Raw genomic sequence first — 20,853 nt, forward strand, 5'->3', positions numbered from 1 at the left:
ATTTTATACATTCTAAATTTTTTTAATTTTATAAATTCTAATTTGTTTTAATTTTATAAATTCTATACATTGTATAAATTCCAAATTCTATAATTTTATAAATTCTAATTTGTTTTAATTTTATAAATTCTATACATTGTATAAATTCCAAATTCTATAATTTTATAAATTCTAAATATTTTATAAATTGTAAATTGTATACATTTTATCAATGCTAAACTTTATACATTTTATAAATTCTACATTTCACAATTATACATTTTATAAATGCTAAACTTTATACATTTTGATAAATTCTAAATTGTAAAAATTATAAATTATTATTAATATTATAAATTCATTATTATTATTATTATTATTATTAAAACCTTTAAATTACTTTCATCAGCCCAATTACATTCCAAGAGCCCCAGTTCATAAAGAGGAAGTGGCTGGCTTTACATATCATAGAGGAAGCATAGGGTAGCCCAAACTCCCAACATTTTGGCCGTCAAGTGATAGGGGAGTTTACAGGTGTGATTTTAGGAGAGAAAAAACGGTGTTATAAAATCAACCGAACAGCACAACTGGGGAATGTGTGGAGAGTCCAGGTTGGTCAAGATTGAAGTATAATATTTTATAAGAACAAGACAACCATGGGCTTAAGCACAACCACTGCTTTTCAGTTGCTGGGTTAGTCTGTCGATTGAAGAGCAGTCTAAGTTTGTCAGTTGCAAGTCTTGTTTATATGGACCAGTTGAGCAGAAGCTGAGTGTTGTTTTTAAACCAGAGAACAACATTTCCAAAACTGTTCATTGTCTGTCTGGCAAGAAAGGCACAGATTTTTTTCTGTAAATTAATTGGACTAGGATCAAGCACAGCATCAGCATTAGTGCAGCTCTACACCAGTGAACAGCAAAAAAATCTAAGATCCCATTTGGAGAAAGCAGAGGCCATGGAGAACACTGTACTCCGATTGGCTCTGCTGTCTCTCTGAGAGGACTTAAAAGGGATGAAGAGACACCAAAAGCCAGAGCACACTGTCCCTGTGGTAAGCAACAGTGAGAGGAGGATGAAGCATGAAGGACAGCGTTAGAGCCCTCAACACCCCCTGCACACGCTTGTACTCACGTTCAGTCTCCACCAATTCCTGCACAATATTCTCTTTGCTCTTGTAAAACGGGAACTTGCGTGAGAGGTTGAAGCTTTTTTTGCGCTTTACTTTGACTGGCTGCATGGACGTGACCACACGAGGGGAATGGAAATGAGAGATGAAACAATCAGAACAAACGAGTTTCAACGCAGTCGACAGCACACGCACACATTACATAATCATGCAAAACAAAGACGATCATTTGTACAACTGATGGATTTCAAATGCATCAAGAACAATGAATAAAAAGGGAAACAAATTACATGTTTTACAGAAAATACCAACTGTATACAAAACAGAAAATACTAATTAACCAAATGTTCTCACAGTCACTGAATGTAATCAGATATTTTTAAATGACCAAGACTGTGATTATACTTGATTTTAACAATGGGTACACATAATAATGCTCAATTTCTGAGTTTATTTAGTAGCCTCATGTCCAGTTGGTGTGGAACACTGAATGCAGTATTGCAAAAGTGTCCCAAATCTTGACCACATTATATTGATTATATTGTCATCAGCTTTATTTTTATTTATCAGTAAAATGAAGTAAAGCAAATCCCATCCACTTTGTGGCTCACCACTTTGTACCACACATCTTGAGAGAATAAAATTATAGATAAATATAAAAAAAAAAATGTACAGGGCAAAATTAGCATACATATTGTGAAAACATTTAGACATTCCAGACTAAGTCTCAGTCTGTATGGGACAAGACCATCAACCATTATTGAAAGGGCGTGGCCATCTACCCATTAGACGATGTTGCATAAAAACCGGCATGCTACTAACCTAAATATAGCAACATGGGCTCAAGGGTACTTTAGAAAACCATTGTTACTTAGTCCACTGATGTATCAAGAAATGCAAACTGAAACTTAAAGTGAAAGCCATACATCAATTCAATACAGAAACAGCTCAGTTCTCTGGGTCTCGACTTATCTCGGATGGATCAAAACTGTGCTGTCGTCAGATGAACCCACAATTCAGCTTGTTATCAGAAACAACAGACAAAGAGTTCTCCATGCCAAAGATGAAAAGGACTATCCAGACTGCGATCAGTAAAAGATGCAGAAGCCAACATCTGTCATGGTATGGTGGTGCATCCGTGCCCACAGCATGAGTTTGTGTTTACTTAAGCAAAACAAAACAATGCCAGTCCTCATTCAGCACATACTACATGTGCATGTGCTTGACTGGTCTGCCTGCAGTCAATATCTGGTGCATCATAAAGAGAAGAATCAGACAACACTAACCTTGGACTGTTAAGCAAGCTAAATACTAGCTCTCTTAGCTACTAAATAAACCACTTAACCAAATTTAATGGACAGTTGGTTAAATTTCACTAGACACCCACAGATGTGACAGAGTCATTAAAATCTACCAGTATGGAAAAAGGCTCTGTGACTCCAGTGAACCACAGTAAGAGCCGATACCCACAAATGGCCATCACACCACTCCTGGTTACCAAGCTTACCAAGAATGCATCTGCGACTCAATCAGGAGGTTACAAAGAACCCAGACGAGGACATAAAGAACCGCAGGCCTCACTTGTCCCAGTTAAGGTCAATGTACACAATGAGAAGGACATTGGGCAGAAAAAGGTGTACATGGGGGAGCTGCAAAATGCAAAGCACAGACAGACCCAAAACAATCAACTGCACTAGAGCAAGACCAACTCTAAATGGCTCAACAGAACGAAAATTAGGATCCAAAGTCCTGACCTGAGCCCCATTAAGTTGCTGTGGCAGGACCTAACAACAGTTCTTGCTTTAGCATGGCTGAATTTAAGCAATTCTGCAAGGAGCAGGACCAAATTTCTACACAGCAACAGCAACCCTAGTTAGTTACCAAAACAACTGTTTTGTTTAATGTTCCAGCTGCTTAAGGTTGCCCAAGCAATTAAGTTCAGGTAATTTTGAAAGTGGTGATGTGTGTTGCATAACCTTTTACCTTTAATGAATGTAATGATCTGTTATGTTTATGCTCATGTGCTCCTTTGTCTTATAATAAATTTGTATAAGGCTACATGCCCATTTAATGTGACATTATTATATTATGTTTGGATTTTAACGTCATGTTTTACACAATTTGGCTACATTCGTGACAGACGTGGTAGTTACTGGTTACCCAAGATTCTCCAATTACTCCAATTCACCTCACTTGCATGTCTTTGGGCTGTGGGAGGAAACCCATGCAGACACAGGGAGAACATGCAAACTCCACACAAAAAGAACCTAGACTGCTCCACCTGGGAATCGAACCCAGGACCTTCTTGCTGTGAGGCGTCAGTGCTACCCACCGAGCCGAGTACTATGTGCCAAGTAGAATTTCGAAACAAATTTTGGTACGCATTGTGACTCACACTACATTAAGATCAACGATAACAAGCACAATAACATCTGTCCAAAACACAATGAATGCTGATGTTACTGAGAATGTTGCGCTAATTGGCCACATGTACCAATGCCTGGCATTCTAATTGGGCTCAATTACCCATAATAAACGTTTCCAAGAATTGAATTTTCTTCAGAAGTTATCTTGACATAACATTAGCCAATCAGCCGGCACTTCAGCTGTTCATTTAATTCCTTGTAAATGTATCTGAAAAGCATTGATGCTTGTGCAGCAGGTGCACGTGTGTACGTATCCACAGTTACACAGCAAGTATAACCACAGCTTAAGTCTCTTGATCTCCACACACCCAGTGACACATGAGAGGTCTATGTAATAGGAGTCTTCAATTCTGCAACAGCAGTGAGAAGACGTCCATTCCCACACTCAGAATAAAGTGGGTCAGTTTCCAAATATTCCACACAGGAGAGCTGGGGAGAGAGATTAAAATCACACTTACCCTGTTGGACTCGATCATCCCCGTCCTAGCATGGAATTTTACTGTTTTTAACCTGGCACGTTCTTTCTTTTCCACCCTAAAAGGGAAAAAATGAAATAATGTAAAAATGTAAATAGTCATTTTGCTTTTCAGACATTTTTGTTAGTGGTCATAAAAATGCAGACGTGAATGTGGAGCACATGAATGTTAGTCTTCATGCTAGACATATTTTTTAAACCCTTTAATACCTTACCTTTATGTTCCAAGATGCAGTTATAAACACCAAATACATTTACTTAGTAATTTAGTTTAGTAATTTAGTTATCCTCACATATATTAACATCTTCCAGCATTGGGATCAGTTGGACCCCAGCAATGGAAACATCCAAAAAATAAATAGAATTAAAATTGTTAACCAAAGTTTGTGTATCAGGTACTTCATGTTTTTGTTAACTATAAAATAAGCCTTTAATAAAACACACAAACATTTGCAACCCCTTATAATTCCATGATATTTATTACCTGACTACAGAAAAATAATCAAATTACCAAAGAAATCTCACTAATTGAGCTTAAATTAAAAAATAAATATAAATGTTGGTGTTTTTAATTACCTGGAATTATTAGTAATTATAAGTTGGGTTTTTTAATTCTATAGAACAACTAGAAATCCAAACTATTTCTGTTATTAAGGACAATATCATGTATTATGTTCAGAGACTATTTAACTCCAGAAAAATTGAACATTTAGAAGGATTTTATTTGTCAAACTGATCATTAGAATATCATTAGGAGAAACAACAGTTCTTCATTTAAAAAAAGATCACCTATAAAAAAACTATTTGTGCATTGTGTCAGGGATTGTTCTACGCTACTGTTTGTTTCTTTGGATGCGAGTTATTATACGAGAAAAACTTTTTTCACCTTTAAATGTGATGTATGATCTGTACAGTTCAATTGAAAAACCGCCTCAAAACATAATGCTGCCACCACCATGCTTCACTGTGTGTATGGTGTTTTGGGTGATGGCAGTGTTGTTTTTGCACCAAACATACCATCTGGAATTAAGTACAAAAGTTAGAATTCGGACCAATCAGACCAAAGCACATTTTCCTACAGGTAATTACAGGTTACACATGATTCATCAGTTCAAGTTTACAGACAATTTTGTATCAATTCATCTAACTTGGATGTCTTTGGACTGTGGGAGACAAGGGGAGAGAGAACATGCAAACTCCACAGAGAAAAGACATGGACCGCTTCACCTGGGAGTTGTATCCAGGACCTTTTTGCTGTGAAGCCACAATGCAGCCCACATGCTTTTGACAGAGTTGATGCAAGTTTTTGCAAAATATACCCTTCTAAGAAAGGTTTCTGTCTAGTCACCCTACCCTACATCCCAGACTTATGAATACAGTGGATTGTTGTCACATGTACACAACCAATACATGCCAGAAATTCCTGCAGCTTTTTTAATGCTGTAGGCCTGTTTGCAGCGTCCTGGACCAGTTTTCTTTTTATCTTCATCAATTTTGAAGAGACATCCAGTTCTTGGTAATGTCATTGTGATGCCATATTTTATCCATTTGTTGATGAATGTCTTTACTGTGTTTTCATGGTATAGGCAATGCCTTCACCTGAGTAATACCTTAGAAGAATGAGATCTCTTTGATACTTGTAAGCTCTTTGCAGGCCGTAAATGTCCTGCTAGAAGAGATGTACTTTATATGGGGTTAATCAGAGTCACTTTAATTAATGGCAGGTACTGACTACAGGTTAACATGAGTTTAAAATATGCACATATCAACACAGCCACATCCACATTTATGAGAGGGTGTGCACACTTATGCAACCACATTAGTTGCATAAGAAGTTTGTTGTTTATATAATTTGCACAGATCACATTAAAGCTGGTAATAAATCTGCAATGATTCATTTGATCTAATTTTTTACATTACAAAATCCTGGAATTTTAACAGACATGTGCAGACTTTTTATATCCACTGTATGTAGTCACTAAAATTGACAATACAAACAGGATGGACAGAATATGCACAGCATAGTACTTCCTCTACAGACTATCAACAGAGAGAGTCCAGCTCTTTGTCTGCACTACAGTAGTAGTCATTTTTGTAGTGACATTTCTGGCACTGGCCATGTTTCCCGCCTGCAATTTGCACCACTGGGGAAATTGGGTCAACATCAAGGGTCTCAACCTTATCAGAGAAGGATTTATTATAATCAGGGTCCTCCTCTACATTATCTCTGACGTATTCTCCTCTGTGTCATTTCACATGTCAAGTCTCACTGTCAGAAAACTTTTGCTTAGAGGTCATTTCCAATTGAGAGAAAGCATGAAGAGAGCACACAGAGCACGAAGAGAAATGAAATTTGTAAGCTCTTCTACATTTGCTCCTCCTTATGTTGTGTTTACTTTTACTGTCCTCGTGGGAAGCATATATTTCCCTGCACCCACACCCCGGGGGAATAGCAAAGTTCTTTTGAGAATTATGTTTTCTCCTCCCCCATCCTGTGTGGACCATCAGTGTTTCTATGACAGGTATGGTTATATTAGTTTAGTGCACTTAAGCTGAGGGAAGTTCTCTGAACAGCACAATATTGCAGGTTATAGTGACCTCAATAGCATTTAAAACAAATGAGAGGTTTTTTATATATATATATTTTACCAGAATCAAACTAAACATCAGCATAATGAATAATCAATTGTAAACTATGTGCCTTTCTTTGAGATTTGTGGTAGGTCTGGTTGCACCAAGAAACACTGGGTGCCAAGGCAGAGATATGCTGCATCCAATACAATGCAGAACTTCGGTCACCCCCAACCACCCCCACTTCCAACAGGCCGCAAGAATAGTACATATAGAATAATAATTTTAACTGATATGTCTGCCATCCAGGAGGCCAAATCTCACATTCTGTTTAGTACCAATGACTAAATTTTGAGCTAAATTATTTGTTTTAATATAATTTTATAGAAGAGTAGTATTTTGTTATTTGAAATATGTATTCAATAAAGTTACATATACAATACTGTATTTCTAATGGTGTTTATTTCTAAGAGTATACTAAAATGTGACAATCCATCTGGTGGTGATGATTACATGACTGTACAACGTGTATTTAAATGTGGCTTATTCTCTAGGACTTGGTCATACATTCCTATACCACCAGTGTGTGTACACCCTTAAATGTAATATATGGATTTTAATACTAATACTCTGTAATAATTAAAAGTGTACGTTTGATTTGTACATTTATTATTCAGTCATATATATGTTATATGCTTATATATGCATATGCACATGCTTTATGAACTTTACTACATTGTAAACAATCGTTTATTACTCTTTCTTCCTCCTTTCTGCACCATTACCAGTGCCCTCAATTCTTAATTGTGAAGTTGATTTATTACATATGATTGGTAATGCAGTTGTACCGTTTCTTGCTGGGAATGACACCAATCTGCTCACTCTCCCCATGAGATGTAACCAGCCGTGCCTGCCACCACTCATCATCAGAGGCGTTGATTACATGTAGGATGTCTCCATATGAGAAGCTCAGGCCCTGGCTGGGCAAGCAGCTGTCCCTGGTCCGGTCATAATCAAACAGAGCCCTGTACGGGGAAGAAATGTGTTTCTTTACATTTCAGGTCGTCACAGATATTCATTAAACATAAACCAACTGGTTCATATAACTATTTTACTCCATTACATTTACATTTTCAGCATTTTGCAGACGCTTTTATCCAAAGCGACTTACACAATGAGCTGAACACGATGAGCAATTGAGGGTTAAGGGCCTTGCTCAGGGACCCAACAGTGGCAACTTGGTGGTGGCGGGGCTTGAACCGGCAACCTTCTGTTTATTAAACCACATTAAACCACAGCTGTGAGCGTTTTTCCCAATGCAAGAAGTATTTGCTAAAGCGGGGTAGATGTGGTTGTTTAGTAAGTCTGAATGTGTCCAAGTTGCATCTTTGGAATTTATGGTCATAATAAAAATTTTATTGACTTAAATGGTTCTAAAATTTAAGCCAGTTTCAATTTGATGTCTTTTTCTTATGTATTACTCATTCAGTCAAATCCATTTTAAGCTTTTGATGACGTATCAGAACCTCTGATTACTATGGTCATATGATGAACTTGTAAATGCCCTAGCAGCCTGAAAATAGTGACAGCAGCTAATTATCAAGTTATTAAAGGTTTGTATAATTTTGTTTATCTTCTGTATATCATTTAACATTCTAACAAAATACACTGTTTAGTATCTAGGGCCCTAAAGCAATTAGTATCTAGGGCCCTGATTTTCGCTCGGCGACTGGTCGGCGCTAGATTTGCCGACTCGGGAGCAACTCGGCGTTTGCTCGGCGATCAAAACTCATACCTTGTCAGACAGGTAAGACCCTAAAGAAAGAAGAAAGACCGGCTCAACCGGTTCTCATGTTCATACACTTTTAGGGCTGTAGTTAAACATAAAGAGTACTGTTTCCTATGTGTGACTACGCTTACTCTGTTAAACTGATCACTGTGGTCACCAATAACTGAAATAAAACACCAGTTGATTCATTTATTTGATTAACCTGTTTAGTTGTGATATATTTCTGTTCATGAAACTGTTTGACATTAATAAAACATTAAACAGCTACTTATTTAATTAGAAAGGGGGTGATTACTGTTTCACAGCACTGTACATTCAATGCTCATGTGGGGTCGTTTTAAAGTCTGAATTTAAAACCTTTTTTGTAGTGTGATCCACTTTAGTGACTAGCAGTATTAGGTGTCGGGTCACTGTCTGACAAGTTCTTGACAAAACATTGGCATTACACTAACCCAGTCGCCACAAAGACTCGCCTGGTTGGGTGCTCTCGACATACATTTAGATGTGTCTGACAAAAAGGAGGCTAAATTAAGGATCATCTCCACCTTTCACATGATGGGTGGCAAAACAGCTTTGTGCTCGCTGTGCCACTAAGCAGCAAGCTTAAAATAATAAATGTTAAAAAATAATGCTAAAAAATATTGACAGCCGGTACCGCCAGTTTATTCAGATGGAGTTCTGTATAAAATGTATTTTAGTTTACATAAGGAAGCATAAGCAAAAATCCTCATTTGGAGAAAAAGAATAAAAACCCACCTAGAATAGAGTGGATTTTGAGACACTTTGTTTCATTAATACAAGAATAAATTAAATCAACTGAAAAGCTACAAAGCCACAACTAGCGGTGCTAGGACAAGGAAACTTGATATTTAAAATGCAAACCCAATCTCCCAGTATCACATGCTGTATTGCTTTCTTACAAGGCTGTGGCTCTAATTTATGGTGGAAAGAAACAGTTCAGGGTTTTTATAAAACAATAAGAATCGATTTCTGTCTGCCATGTATGTGCCGCTGACGGTCTGAACGTAAAGCTACAAGCCAGAATTAAGCTACTTCACAGAGAAAATTACAGTTACAGCATTCCAAATTATCCAACCGCAATTAAATTTACAAACATTTACAAAACATTCAACTGTTTAAAATAAACCAATAAACAACTAATGTATCAAGTGGGCCTACCAGTTAACATAAAATGTCACTTCTGCAGTCTCAGCATTATTTAACCCACTGAATAGAATCACTCATAAAATTACTTTCTGGACAGCGGCTTTAGTGGCTGTGTCGTAAACATCTGGAAGCAAACATCTCTAACATACATGATTAAAGGATTATACATTTATTATAAATAACTACAATGTGATCTTTTAAGCCTGCAATAAATTAAAGAGACTTACAAATGAACACAAACATACCATTAAACAATTTCTAGTTTAGTTGTATAATTTATTAACATTAGAAGATATAATGTGTCTAAAATATGTGTATGTCAAACTCTTTAACAAGTAAGAATTTACCCCTGAACAGTTCCAAAATGCTCACATATTGCCACATTATGTAAACCTAAATTGCGTTACACTTAAAGTATAATACTTTGCTTCACTATTTCCCCCTCACATTTTATTTATGAAAGTGGCATGAGAAATGAATTCCTAGGTACAGAGAGAATAGTTTCAATCAGTCCTTTCCCAGGTCTCATAAACAGAGAACAGTTTAAGAATGCCTATGCCTAACAGAGAAGAACGCAAAAAGAAAACTGCTATTAGGTGTTTGTGAATAGTTGTAACCTTTGCACCACGTAAGGCGGATTGCATGAATAGTTGTAAGCTTAGTCACCAACTTCATTTCAGGCATGAAGTTTCACACTTCCATTAGTGGAGTTTCAAGTACTTTAGCTTTTAATCAGGTTTGACAGATCAATGTCCAATGTGCACTTTCGTTGTACTTAGTCATCAGTCTAAATAATCCATTTTACCCTCCTAGTGTTTCTCTCCTATGTTTTATAAACTTCTCAATCTGTGACATCAAATAAACTGATGACATTTGAACAATAATTTTTACTATAAGCCAAATGTGACCTTTAATAGTACATGTTTTGCCAACATATGTCCACTAGTCACTGCTTGGTAACATTAATGTTACATACAGCAGACCATGGACTGGTTAATGGTCCAGCTTTGAAGATAAACCATGTTAGTTTTGTCAAATTAAAAGGAGACATTTGCAAACATAAGTTTTGTATCAGTACGTATAATTAATTATAATACTTTAAGTTTATTGTACAGTAGTTGTTTAACTAGTGCCTTTAATCTGATTTAAAACAGATTTTGCACTGGTACAATTAGTAGCACTTATTTTCCTTTATGTTTTTAAGGTAGGTTTACACTGGAGTCCTTTTCAACAAAAGGCTGCACCTAATATGCATACAATACTACAGAAAACCGGCTGCACTGAGGTCAGAAACCTGTTGCTTTTTAAAAGCACTGTGTATGGTGCTTTAAAAGTTCAGACAAGTGCCTTTTCATCACCTGACTAATCAGGACAAAGTTCACAAGGTCATGATGGCTGCCAGTTTAGTGTCTGTGTAGAAATCGATGTTGTTATTCAGTGGATACAAGGAAATTCATCACATGATGTATCGTAAAAATAACAGGTGCAGTGGCTACCTGTTACTTTTTACCTGCCAGTAATGATTCCAACAGAGGGCCGGATTGCATGGAGCGTCACGCTACGCCCTCTATAAATCATCCACTACTTGTATTCAACATCTAGAAGGCGGCACAGTGTCTCAGTGGGTAGCACTGTCGCCTTACAGCAAGGTGGTCCTGGGCTCCAGGTGAGGCGATCCAGGTCTTTTCTGTGTGGAGTTTGCACGTTCTCCCTTTGTCTGTGTGGGTTTCCTCCGGAAGCTCCGGTTTCCTCCCACAGTCCAGAGACATGCAAGTGAGGTGAATCGAGATACAGAATTGTCCATGACTGTGTTTGACATTAAAGACTTGAGCTGATAAGCCAGTGATTACCTGTCCTGTCATGAATGTTACCAAAGTGTGTAAAACATGACATTAAAATCCTAATAAATAAATAAATCAACATCTAGACCAGACCTCGAGTCAGGAAGTTACATTTCCACAGCAGCAAGGAAACTCTATTAACCTCTCTGCCATTAACAAAGCAGTATTTATTTATCTACGCAGACACAGGGAGAACATGCAAACTCCACACAGAAAGAACCCAGACCGCTTCACCTGGGAATTGAACCCAGGACCTAGCAAAGCAGTACACACCTTTAAAATATTGTTATTACATAGTGATTATCTACATTGCTACCATAATTACAAAAAATCAAAACCATAACCACCCTACAAAACAGATACATCTATCCTAATAAAACAGAGGGTTTACTTAATATATATATTCTTGTTTGCAGCTCGCAACATTGTTTAAATCTATCTACCACTGCTTAAAGGAGCTAAAACTGCCATCCATCAAATTTCTTTAAAAGAGTAATTGTGGCCACACTGGTAGAAGACATTGTGGATTAGCAGTCAAACACAGACTATCAATCACAGCAAACAGTACAAAGGTTAAATAAATGATCAACCACAAAGAGCCATTCAGCAAGTCAAGTGGATCAAATAATTACAATTAATCCTATGCTAACCTAGCAGGCAAAGTGAAGTGAATATGATGCACAGCTTGTACCTGACATAGAGGGAGCGTTTCTCACTGGTGCGCAGGGAGCCTGATCCAGAGCTCATGCTGCTGTTCATCATCTGCTCCCTCAGGTCGTGAATCTTGGATTCAAAACGGCTGTACTCTGTAAAAACAAAAGAGAAAAGTTGTCTATAACAATAAAAAATAGCATCCGATACTTCATCCAAAAGATAAGAGTTTAAAGCATTTTGATAAGTGTCTGCTATATGCCATAAATGTAAATCCACATGTGCAGAGTTAGAGATGTAGTCAGATTTTATTCTAATGCAAAACAGCTTTCCGGTATGTAGCTGAAATTACTTTTTTTTCCCTGTTTAAGATTATAAATGTATAGTTCCATTATTTATTGTTTGAATAATAAATGCATTACTGTTTCTCTGTTTGAGATGAAACTGAAACTCTGTGTTGATACCAGCTGTAAGCAGGGTACTGTGAGACCTGCAGCTCAGATCTCGAATCAAGTGTAAATACACATAAACCTAATGTTAAACAGACTAGGCTATAAAGTATTTTATTTTTAATTCCTGGTTTATTTAGGTAATGATAATCGCCCCATTCACTTAATCCCTATTTAATCATTTGTTTACCAAGCAAGTATGAATAAAACATCAATAGCCAGGACACACAATCTGTCACAGGTAAATGTGCTCATTATTTATCCACATCTCTGTCCTCTAATACATTTACTAACATCTAGTTCTGCCGGTAGCCTAGTGGGTAGAGCTTTGGGTTATCAATCAAAAGGTTAAGAGCTCGAATCCAGGCTCTGCCACTATTGGGCCCTTGAGCAAGGCCCTTAACCCTGTCTGCTCCAGGGGCGCCGTACAATGGCTGACCCTGCGCTCTGACCTAAGCTTCCAAACAAGCTGGGATATGCAAAGAAAGAATTTTGTACTGAACACCTGTATATGACAAAGGCGTTCTTCTATTCTTCTTCTTAATGATATTGACAATGTAAGCGGCACCACCTCACGCTACAGGAAACAATGGCACATCCAGCATCGAAGTGGTTTTGCTCATTTGCCCATCACGTGAATGCGGCCTAACACCAGTCAATTAATTATGCATTTCAATTAGCTACAACAGTCAAACACACATCTGAGCATAATCAGTATTTTACGATAAAAAGATATTATTTTTAAAGCCATACAGAAGTATGATGTGACTGTTTAAAAGGCTCTAGGTTAAACCATGAGCTACACCTCTGTGGCAATGTGACCTGGTTGCAGTCTCTCGATTAGCAACCGACTAACACACCCATTCAGAGGGCACAAAAGGGAACAGTGGCACTGAAGTACAAAACCCAAGAGTCACAAAGAAAAGAGTAACAAACGAGAGAGTTGGGACATCAATATCCGATTTGACTAGATTATATCTTAATGAAAACTTGTACCGTCTCTGTTTAAATAACTCAGACATTTGACATTTTCTCAAAGGGCCCACACAAGTAATTGCAATAAACCCTAAGCTTCCACCAAAAAAAAACTGAAGTAAACTAAAACAAACCACATCATATAGTACCCACACTGTCTATCACACAGCTGTTAACACCACAAAGAAATAACAGCACAGGTAGATTAACCTGATACCACTTAACTGTAGCCAAGGAAACACACTGGCACTATTAGAAGAATGCAGAAGCAAATAGTCAGATGCTCAGGCAACCGGAAAAAACAAGGTTGTGATTACGCCCGTCACAATTACTCAACAACCACAAGGACCACAAATATAGCTTAATTATTTTAAAACCACATTTACTATACAGAGTATAGTAGCCTATACATAGTTTACAATATCAGAAATAGATAGAGAAACTAGCATCTGTGCTCTGGTTTCCAGCCACTTATGACCAGCAAACATTCCAATACAGTAATGTTCTTAAACAAAGTAAACAAAAGTACTTTTGTTTTTAATTATTTGCCTATTGAATGAAAAAAAAAAAAAACACTTAAAAAACTAATTTCCCAGCAAATTAGTGTACTGCAATGATTAGGACTGGGCATGGATATTTTGGTCATGTTTTAAATATTCAGAAGTTAAAACAAATAACTTATTAAATACTTAGAACTGCCAGGTTGCAATATTAAAGGTGCATGGACTAGGGTTCAACTTTAACAGTAAACACAAGAGGCCTAAACTAAAAAAGAAAATGCAATTTATCTTTTAGCAGCAGAAACAATACAAACATTCTAGGAACTGGCATATGTATTGAACCTTAAATCAAGTCTTAAGCAAACAATAGTGGATGTATTTGTGTCTGTTCTTAATCAGAATCATGTCATGCACCTATTTATTAAAATAAAGCACGCACTGCTCCCGATTTAAATGTACACCACAATGACAGATTACCGGTCCTACTACAGAATGTTTAATTTTAACCCTTATATTGCAGTGTAACCGAAGCTTAACACAGTGGTCGTCAACCATGGTATCGGGTCCCCATGTAGGGCTGTCTGAGATGCAGATGGGGTCACAGGAGTTTTTACAAACCTTTAAAAGTTTAAATATGTTACTAGCATATTTTAATTATAATAATTAACTTAGCAAACATTCTATGGGATATTCCCTAATTTACAGTATGAAAGTGAAAATATAGTGACTGGCCACAAAGTGTTAAGAACATCTGGCTTAAGAACAATGCAACAAATCTTTTATCAGGTGAAATATATAGCTTGTTCAAACTGATATAATGGATGATCAGCTGTTTTATACATGTAAATGTAAGACTACATCCTGATAGTTACACAGTTCTTTTGTTGTTCTTATTTAAATGATGATGACAAACAGACCCCCTGCTCTATTAAGTGTAGATGGGCCAATTAAGCAATAGAACACGAGAGGGAGTGTGTTATCGCGAATAACATCACGGCTGTGGCCGTAGATCATCACAGCCGTGATGTTATTCGCGATAACACACGACCTCGAGTGTTCGATTGCTTTTATACAACAGTTTTTACAAAATAAAGAAAGAAAATAAATCAAAGAAGCCCTGAATTTCATATTAAATATGCTTTAATATTGACAATACCTTCCGCCAAAAAGTAGTTCCACAACAAATATAAAGTTTAACACTACAAAGCAAACATCCCAAGTTGAAAAAACTCATTTCAGGGAGGTAAGAACAAGAAGAAGAAAGCAAGAACCTCCGAAGGGAAAAAAAGAAATAAAAAAAACCTCTCGCACACACCAAAGGCTATGGATGAAAACAGAACTTCTAGATGCTGCTAACAGGTTCGCGTTACAAACACATTAATGTTCCCTACATAGTGCACTAGATTGTGTATCAGATCATGGATATATGTTCCCTACATAGTGCACTAGATAGTGAATTAGACAATTGGTTATGTTCCCTACACAGTGCGCTAGATTGTATATCAGATAACGGATTTAAAACGCGACCGGGAAAAAAAGTCTGTGTTGCCTGCGTGCGCGTTTGTGTGCATGAAGCTTGTCGTTAATGGCAATGCGTCAGCGGAGTAATACCATTGTGGTGTGAAAAGACCGTGCTGTTATCACGAATATCAGCACGGCTAGAACGCTTCTCAACCAATCAGATTGTAAGGTCGGAACTACCTGTTATATAAACTGAATTAAATGTCAGAAATGGTGTTTATTCAGAAACTCTGGAACAGTGGAAATGTGTTCTGTGAAGTGACTAATCACTCTTCTTTATCTGGCAGTCCGATAGGCGAGTCTGGGTTTGGTAAATGCCAGGAGGTCATTAACTGCCTAACTGCATTGTGCCAACTGGATAATGCTATGAGCTGTTTTTTTTCAGGGGTTGGTCTAGGTCCCTTAGTTACAGTGAATATATACTATATATAACTTTCACGTGCTGCCCCCGGCTACAGCACACAGCGACTACAACAACATGCAATACAGTGCCCATAATGCAATGTGTTTTCAAAACATTAACCCCTTACTTTCCCAACACTGACCAGGGGGTGTGGCGGCATTGCGAGATTTTTTTTACTTCTAAAACTAAAGCAATTCATTTTTCACCCACGGGAGACATATCTCATTAGTCTAACTGACCACGCACACACACACACGCAGTTCAGTCTGAAAAAAACTTAAAAATAGGACGAACAGTGAAGATAAACCGGTGACAGAAGCATTGACGTGTGTGCCTTTAAGAGAGACGCTCTGTTCACAGATTCGATATAAGTGATTCATGAATCGATTCATTTTATGCGAAGCGTAAGTTTCTCTTCTCAGTTATCTCTCCGTGTTTACTGTTATTAATTAATGTCGTGGTTTTAAATAAACACCAGCTACTACAGAACATTCTGTGTGACTCTCTTACATTAAAAAGCTCAATTAAAAAGCTTAATTAAACTGCTATTACCACAGATCTGTAACCGAGTCAGACTCGTTCCGTCTGTGGAGCTAAAAGTTTTCTGTCAGTCAGAGAGCAGATGATCCTGAACTATGTATGATGCACAACGTTAATTATGTTATTTTAGGTCGTGAAGAGCTTTCACGATGGTTTCTGTACGATGGTCGATGAATGGTGATGTGATGGTTGGTGCTTTGTAGCTCAAAGTCTGGATCAATCCACTGAGCTGTTAAGCTTAACATGGTCTTTATATATCACGCGATCGGATCGGCTACATTTGGGAAATATCGCCGATAGCATATTTTGATTAAAAATCGGCCGATATAGATTTATAGCCGATCGATCGTTCCATCTCTAATATATATATATATATATATATATATATATATATATATATATATATATATATATATATCACAGAGTTAAATGCCTGGAAATAAAAGCAAATCAGCTAAACATGTCATAGGCTGAACACCAGACCCTTGTTAATCAAAGATGAGTACCCCAAATGGTCCAGGATAAAAGTGTGAAATCACCCTGTCTCAACACATGTATGTAAAACTAACTAATGGATAGCTGTGTCAATGGGTCATATCACCAGGATGCTTAACTGCCCTGCTCACAGTTATTACTGTGGTTACTTTGTGTCCACATTTAGCCATGCAGTGTTGCTGTTACTGTAATAGAAAAAGTGGTGGCATCTTAGCATATTAGTGACCCCCTTATAAAAGCATAAAAGCAACTGATTAAAATAAATGATGAATGAATGGGTGAATACAACAACTAAGTTCTCAGTTGTGGGCTTTGATAAATAATGTGTGTGCCATTCACATGCCGTGTCCTCATAGAAGCAGTAGACACAATTTCCAAGAGACATCCGAGAACCCACTAACAAAACACCACTGCAGCTCCAATTACCCCACTTCCTTTTTAAGCCAGTGACACTGACCACTACAACATAGGATCAGGTTTAAAATAGGAGTACTGGTTTAAGTAAGAAGACAGGGTATTAAATAAACATACTTGCCAAAAGAGTGCTTTAAAACAGCTGTAAAGATGCCCAAAATATATAAATATAATAATGATGACAAAGACTACAGTAAAATTATATAAAAAGAGCATTCAGACTGCCCACCTGACACAAACTGAATGTGGAGGCATCAGCTTTGGTCATTATCTTACATGCAAGATGTCCCGCAGCAGAGTCCTACATTAGCTCAATAATATATTCTGGCCCAAATTAGTATGTAAGTTCTGTTTCTAAATAGGCATATAAACCCCTGGGAGGAGGGAGTGGTTCAATTATATTCCAGATCAGAAGGGTGAGCATGCTACGACAGATAACTTACTGCCACATTCCTTTCATATTTTACAGTGAGAAAACACACTACAAACTCTAAATCACACATACTGCTCACTCCTCACGCCAAGTGAGGTTCCGATAATGTACATGCTGCATGACGTCAAAGCTTACCGGATCAACTGACAGAAAGAACTGACTTATTTTATGATTATTGGCACAACACACAGTAATGAAATATGCAACAAATAACCAATAGTGTTCGAAATGGGTTTTGAAATAGGAAGCAAAGTGCTTATTTATTTGTATCCTTTTATAATTACTCAAACAAACTAATTAAAGTGGTAATATGGATAATCATTTTCACAATGCATTTATATAAAGATACATTAGATGTACTTACAAGTCGAGAATAAATGTTTTACTAATCTGTAGTCTACATTTAACAATTTCATACACATGGCCCAGTTTTAATTAGTTTAGCACACTTAGTTTACCTGATATAGAAACTGAACCAAACTAGTTCTTTTTTAATATTTGAGGAAGGGCTACTGACTTTTTCACTGCACCACAAACATGGCTTGTGGTCTTCTTTATGACATGATGTTATAAAACATATGTTACAAGATGCTTCCATCCAGCATACACTGGAATATTTAGCTGAACCTGTATATGCAGTCTCAATGTTAACTTTTTTTAATAACAATATTAAAATAATGCTATTGTGCCACACTTAATGGCCAAAAAACACAGACAGTGACCATGAGCTTGCTGCACATGCCATTCTAATACCTTGGCCATAAATATGGAGCTGATTTCCCAGGAGCATCCCAACATTTCTAAATACTTATAGGGGACATGAACAACCTAACTTTGTTGCTTCAGTCACATTATGTCAGAAGACAAAACTAAACCTGAGAATACAAAACTGAATCTGAGAAGATTTGACCCATTGACTTATACATTCAAACCAGTAACTGTTCAAACCCAGGTTTCTGCAGAGGAACAGCTATCGGTTCCCAGAGGTGTTAAGAGGGTGGGCAACACCAGCTGGTGCAAGTGTGGTAACTGCACTGAAATGCCGACCCCAAGCGAGACACTCTGCTGTCAAGAGGCTAATGTGGCTAACTTACCATATGCTCTGCTGTTAGAGGAACACATTGGAAGTGTCCATGCTCTCCCTACGCAAAGTCTCTGTGGAAACCCTGGAGCGGCTATGCAGTTTAGAATGTGAAAGGGCACAGTGTAACGTTTAAAATGTCAGTGTGAATTAAACTTTCGTCTGTGTTCGCCAAGTCACTAAGTTAAGTTGACATTCATATTCGCAGTCACTGTCTAGCTAATAAAAGCAGTTCATACGTTTGAAAGCTAGCAGGCCTGCTAGTTAGTAAAACAGCTTGTTTTATCACCTGTTTGCTAGCTGTAATGGGTGGATTACATGGTGGGGCAAAATACCAAGGCTATAAAGAATAAAACGTTAGTGAAATGTCTAGTTTGATCCACACATCCTTAAAGTATGAGAATGGGATGTTTTAGTTTAATATGACATTACATTACAGACTTTGCTTTACAAAAAACAGATGTGAATTAACTACCTTGTTTGTGGTGTGTATATTTTGTTGTGGCTACTTTTTAGGTAGACCGAATGCAGCCAGTTAGTATATACTGCACATGGTCCTTGTGTACAAAGTGCTTGCTACCCTAGCATCACAGCTAACTGGATGATTATTTTGTTTTAACACAGCTAGCCATTGATGAAAAACTGCTTGTTGCTTAGGAGGCAAGTGGACAATTTAACGAGCAATACAAAAGTGAACCCCCAGGCATCATTGTGTTTTGGCTTTCCTTATTTTTCTACTGAGTAAACTAATGTAAAGTAATGTAGGTTTTCCAGACAGCCCACCTTATGTCACATGCTATTCTATGACAAGATGGCATAATTTAAATAGCTTTCATTTTAATCTAATTTCACTGAAATGTTAAGCCTGTAAGAATATTTAATAATGAAAGCTACAGAGATTTAAGTGGAAGTCACATTCTAACTAAAAGTCTATTTAATGCTTAAAAAGTTAAAAAATAACATAAAATCATAAAAACAAAACCAATGACATCACTGTGCCTGTAGCAAAAAGGGGAATTGACTCATAAGAATCAATCTAGCAGCATACACTAAAATGTCAATGATTTATCAGTAAAAAGGCAGTCCTGGAAACAGGAATGCAAATGTTCCCAAAACTACTAACCGACAGTCATTAGTAAACCGTTATATAACAAAACATAAAACACATCAAGCTTATTGTTATTAACAAATCTTCATACTTAATGAATAAGAAAATAGCATAATGTCTTGAACACAGCAGTGTTATAGAACAGTAAGATAAACAAACACCAAGTATAACTACTGCAATATTCTGAAAGATTTCAAAAAGTTCATTACGGTGCACTATCCCACCACCACTGAGATTAAGCATCCAACAGACAATTGGCAGTGTCTGAGGGAGGCAGGTTGACAGGATTTCATTGCTGTTACGCAAACACAAGGCAGGTAAACCAAAAAAAAAAGGCTGTTAGCGACCACATGCATGTCAGAGACAGTGTGGTAGTCTGTGTCCCCCTTTAGAACTCTTTGATATCTTTGAAAGTCAAATATCACAGTTTTCTTTCGATGAAAGAGCTTATGTTTTAAGGACTACATTTCACAGACTTCCTTGTGTCACATTGTTTATCCTTTACAAGATGGCGGAGTCTTATCCTTCACAAAATGTCTAAGCCAAATCTATAATGGAGTGTTCAAAGAATTTGTAAAAAGAATTTTTCTAGATCATATATCTACGCATCAGATGAAAAAACAAGATATTTGCAGCAGCTTTTTGTCAGGCTTGTCACCTCCTGTACTTCCGGCTTTAACGAAAACAGGTCAGCCCACCAACTGTTGAAAGGGCTGGTATTTTGTCTCACCTATGCTTTACTTGTAAATAATAATATTTTGGCAATAATCACATTTTCCACTACTAAACCATAATGGCTCCTGTTTATTTGATCAAATACCAACGTACCTGTGTTTATCATCTAGAAACCTGTAAATATCAGAATGCTATTACTATTCACATTAATGAGATTTTTTTATGTCTATGCCA

At 37.1% G+C, this 20,853-nt stretch overlaps 1 protein-coding gene across 7 annotated transcripts in view; it reads right to left on the reverse strand.

Moving 5' to 3' along the window:
* dlg3 (discs, large homolog 3 (Drosophila)) overlaps positions 1–20,853 on the reverse strand; it is a 164,610-nt gene that overhangs the window by 10,358 nt on the left and 133,399 nt on the right. For 6 of the 7 annotated variants that reach the window (XM_063000488.1, XM_063000491.1, XM_063000490.1 and 3 more), the window contains 4 exons: positions 12,066–12,180; positions 7,426–7,602; positions 3,990–4,065; positions 1,111–1,210 (listed from right to left, as the gene is read on the reverse strand). In XM_063000488.1, the coding sequence (XP_062856558.1) occupies positions 1,111–1,210; positions 3,990–4,065; positions 7,426–7,602; positions 12,066–12,180 (468 nt within the window). The remainder of the gene's footprint in view (positions 1–1,110; positions 1,211–3,989; positions 4,066–7,425; positions 7,603–12,065; positions 12,181–20,853) is intronic. The other variant, XM_063000489.1, reaches the window with a different exon arrangement.

The sequence above is a fragment of the Trichomycterus rosablanca genome, chromosome 8 (genome assembly GCF_030014385.1).
Source record: "Trichomycterus rosablanca isolate fTriRos1 chromosome 8, fTriRos1.hap1, whole genome shotgun sequence".
NCBI classification, from domain to species: domain Eukaryota; kingdom Metazoa; phylum Chordata; class Actinopteri; order Siluriformes; family Trichomycteridae; genus Trichomycterus; species Trichomycterus rosablanca.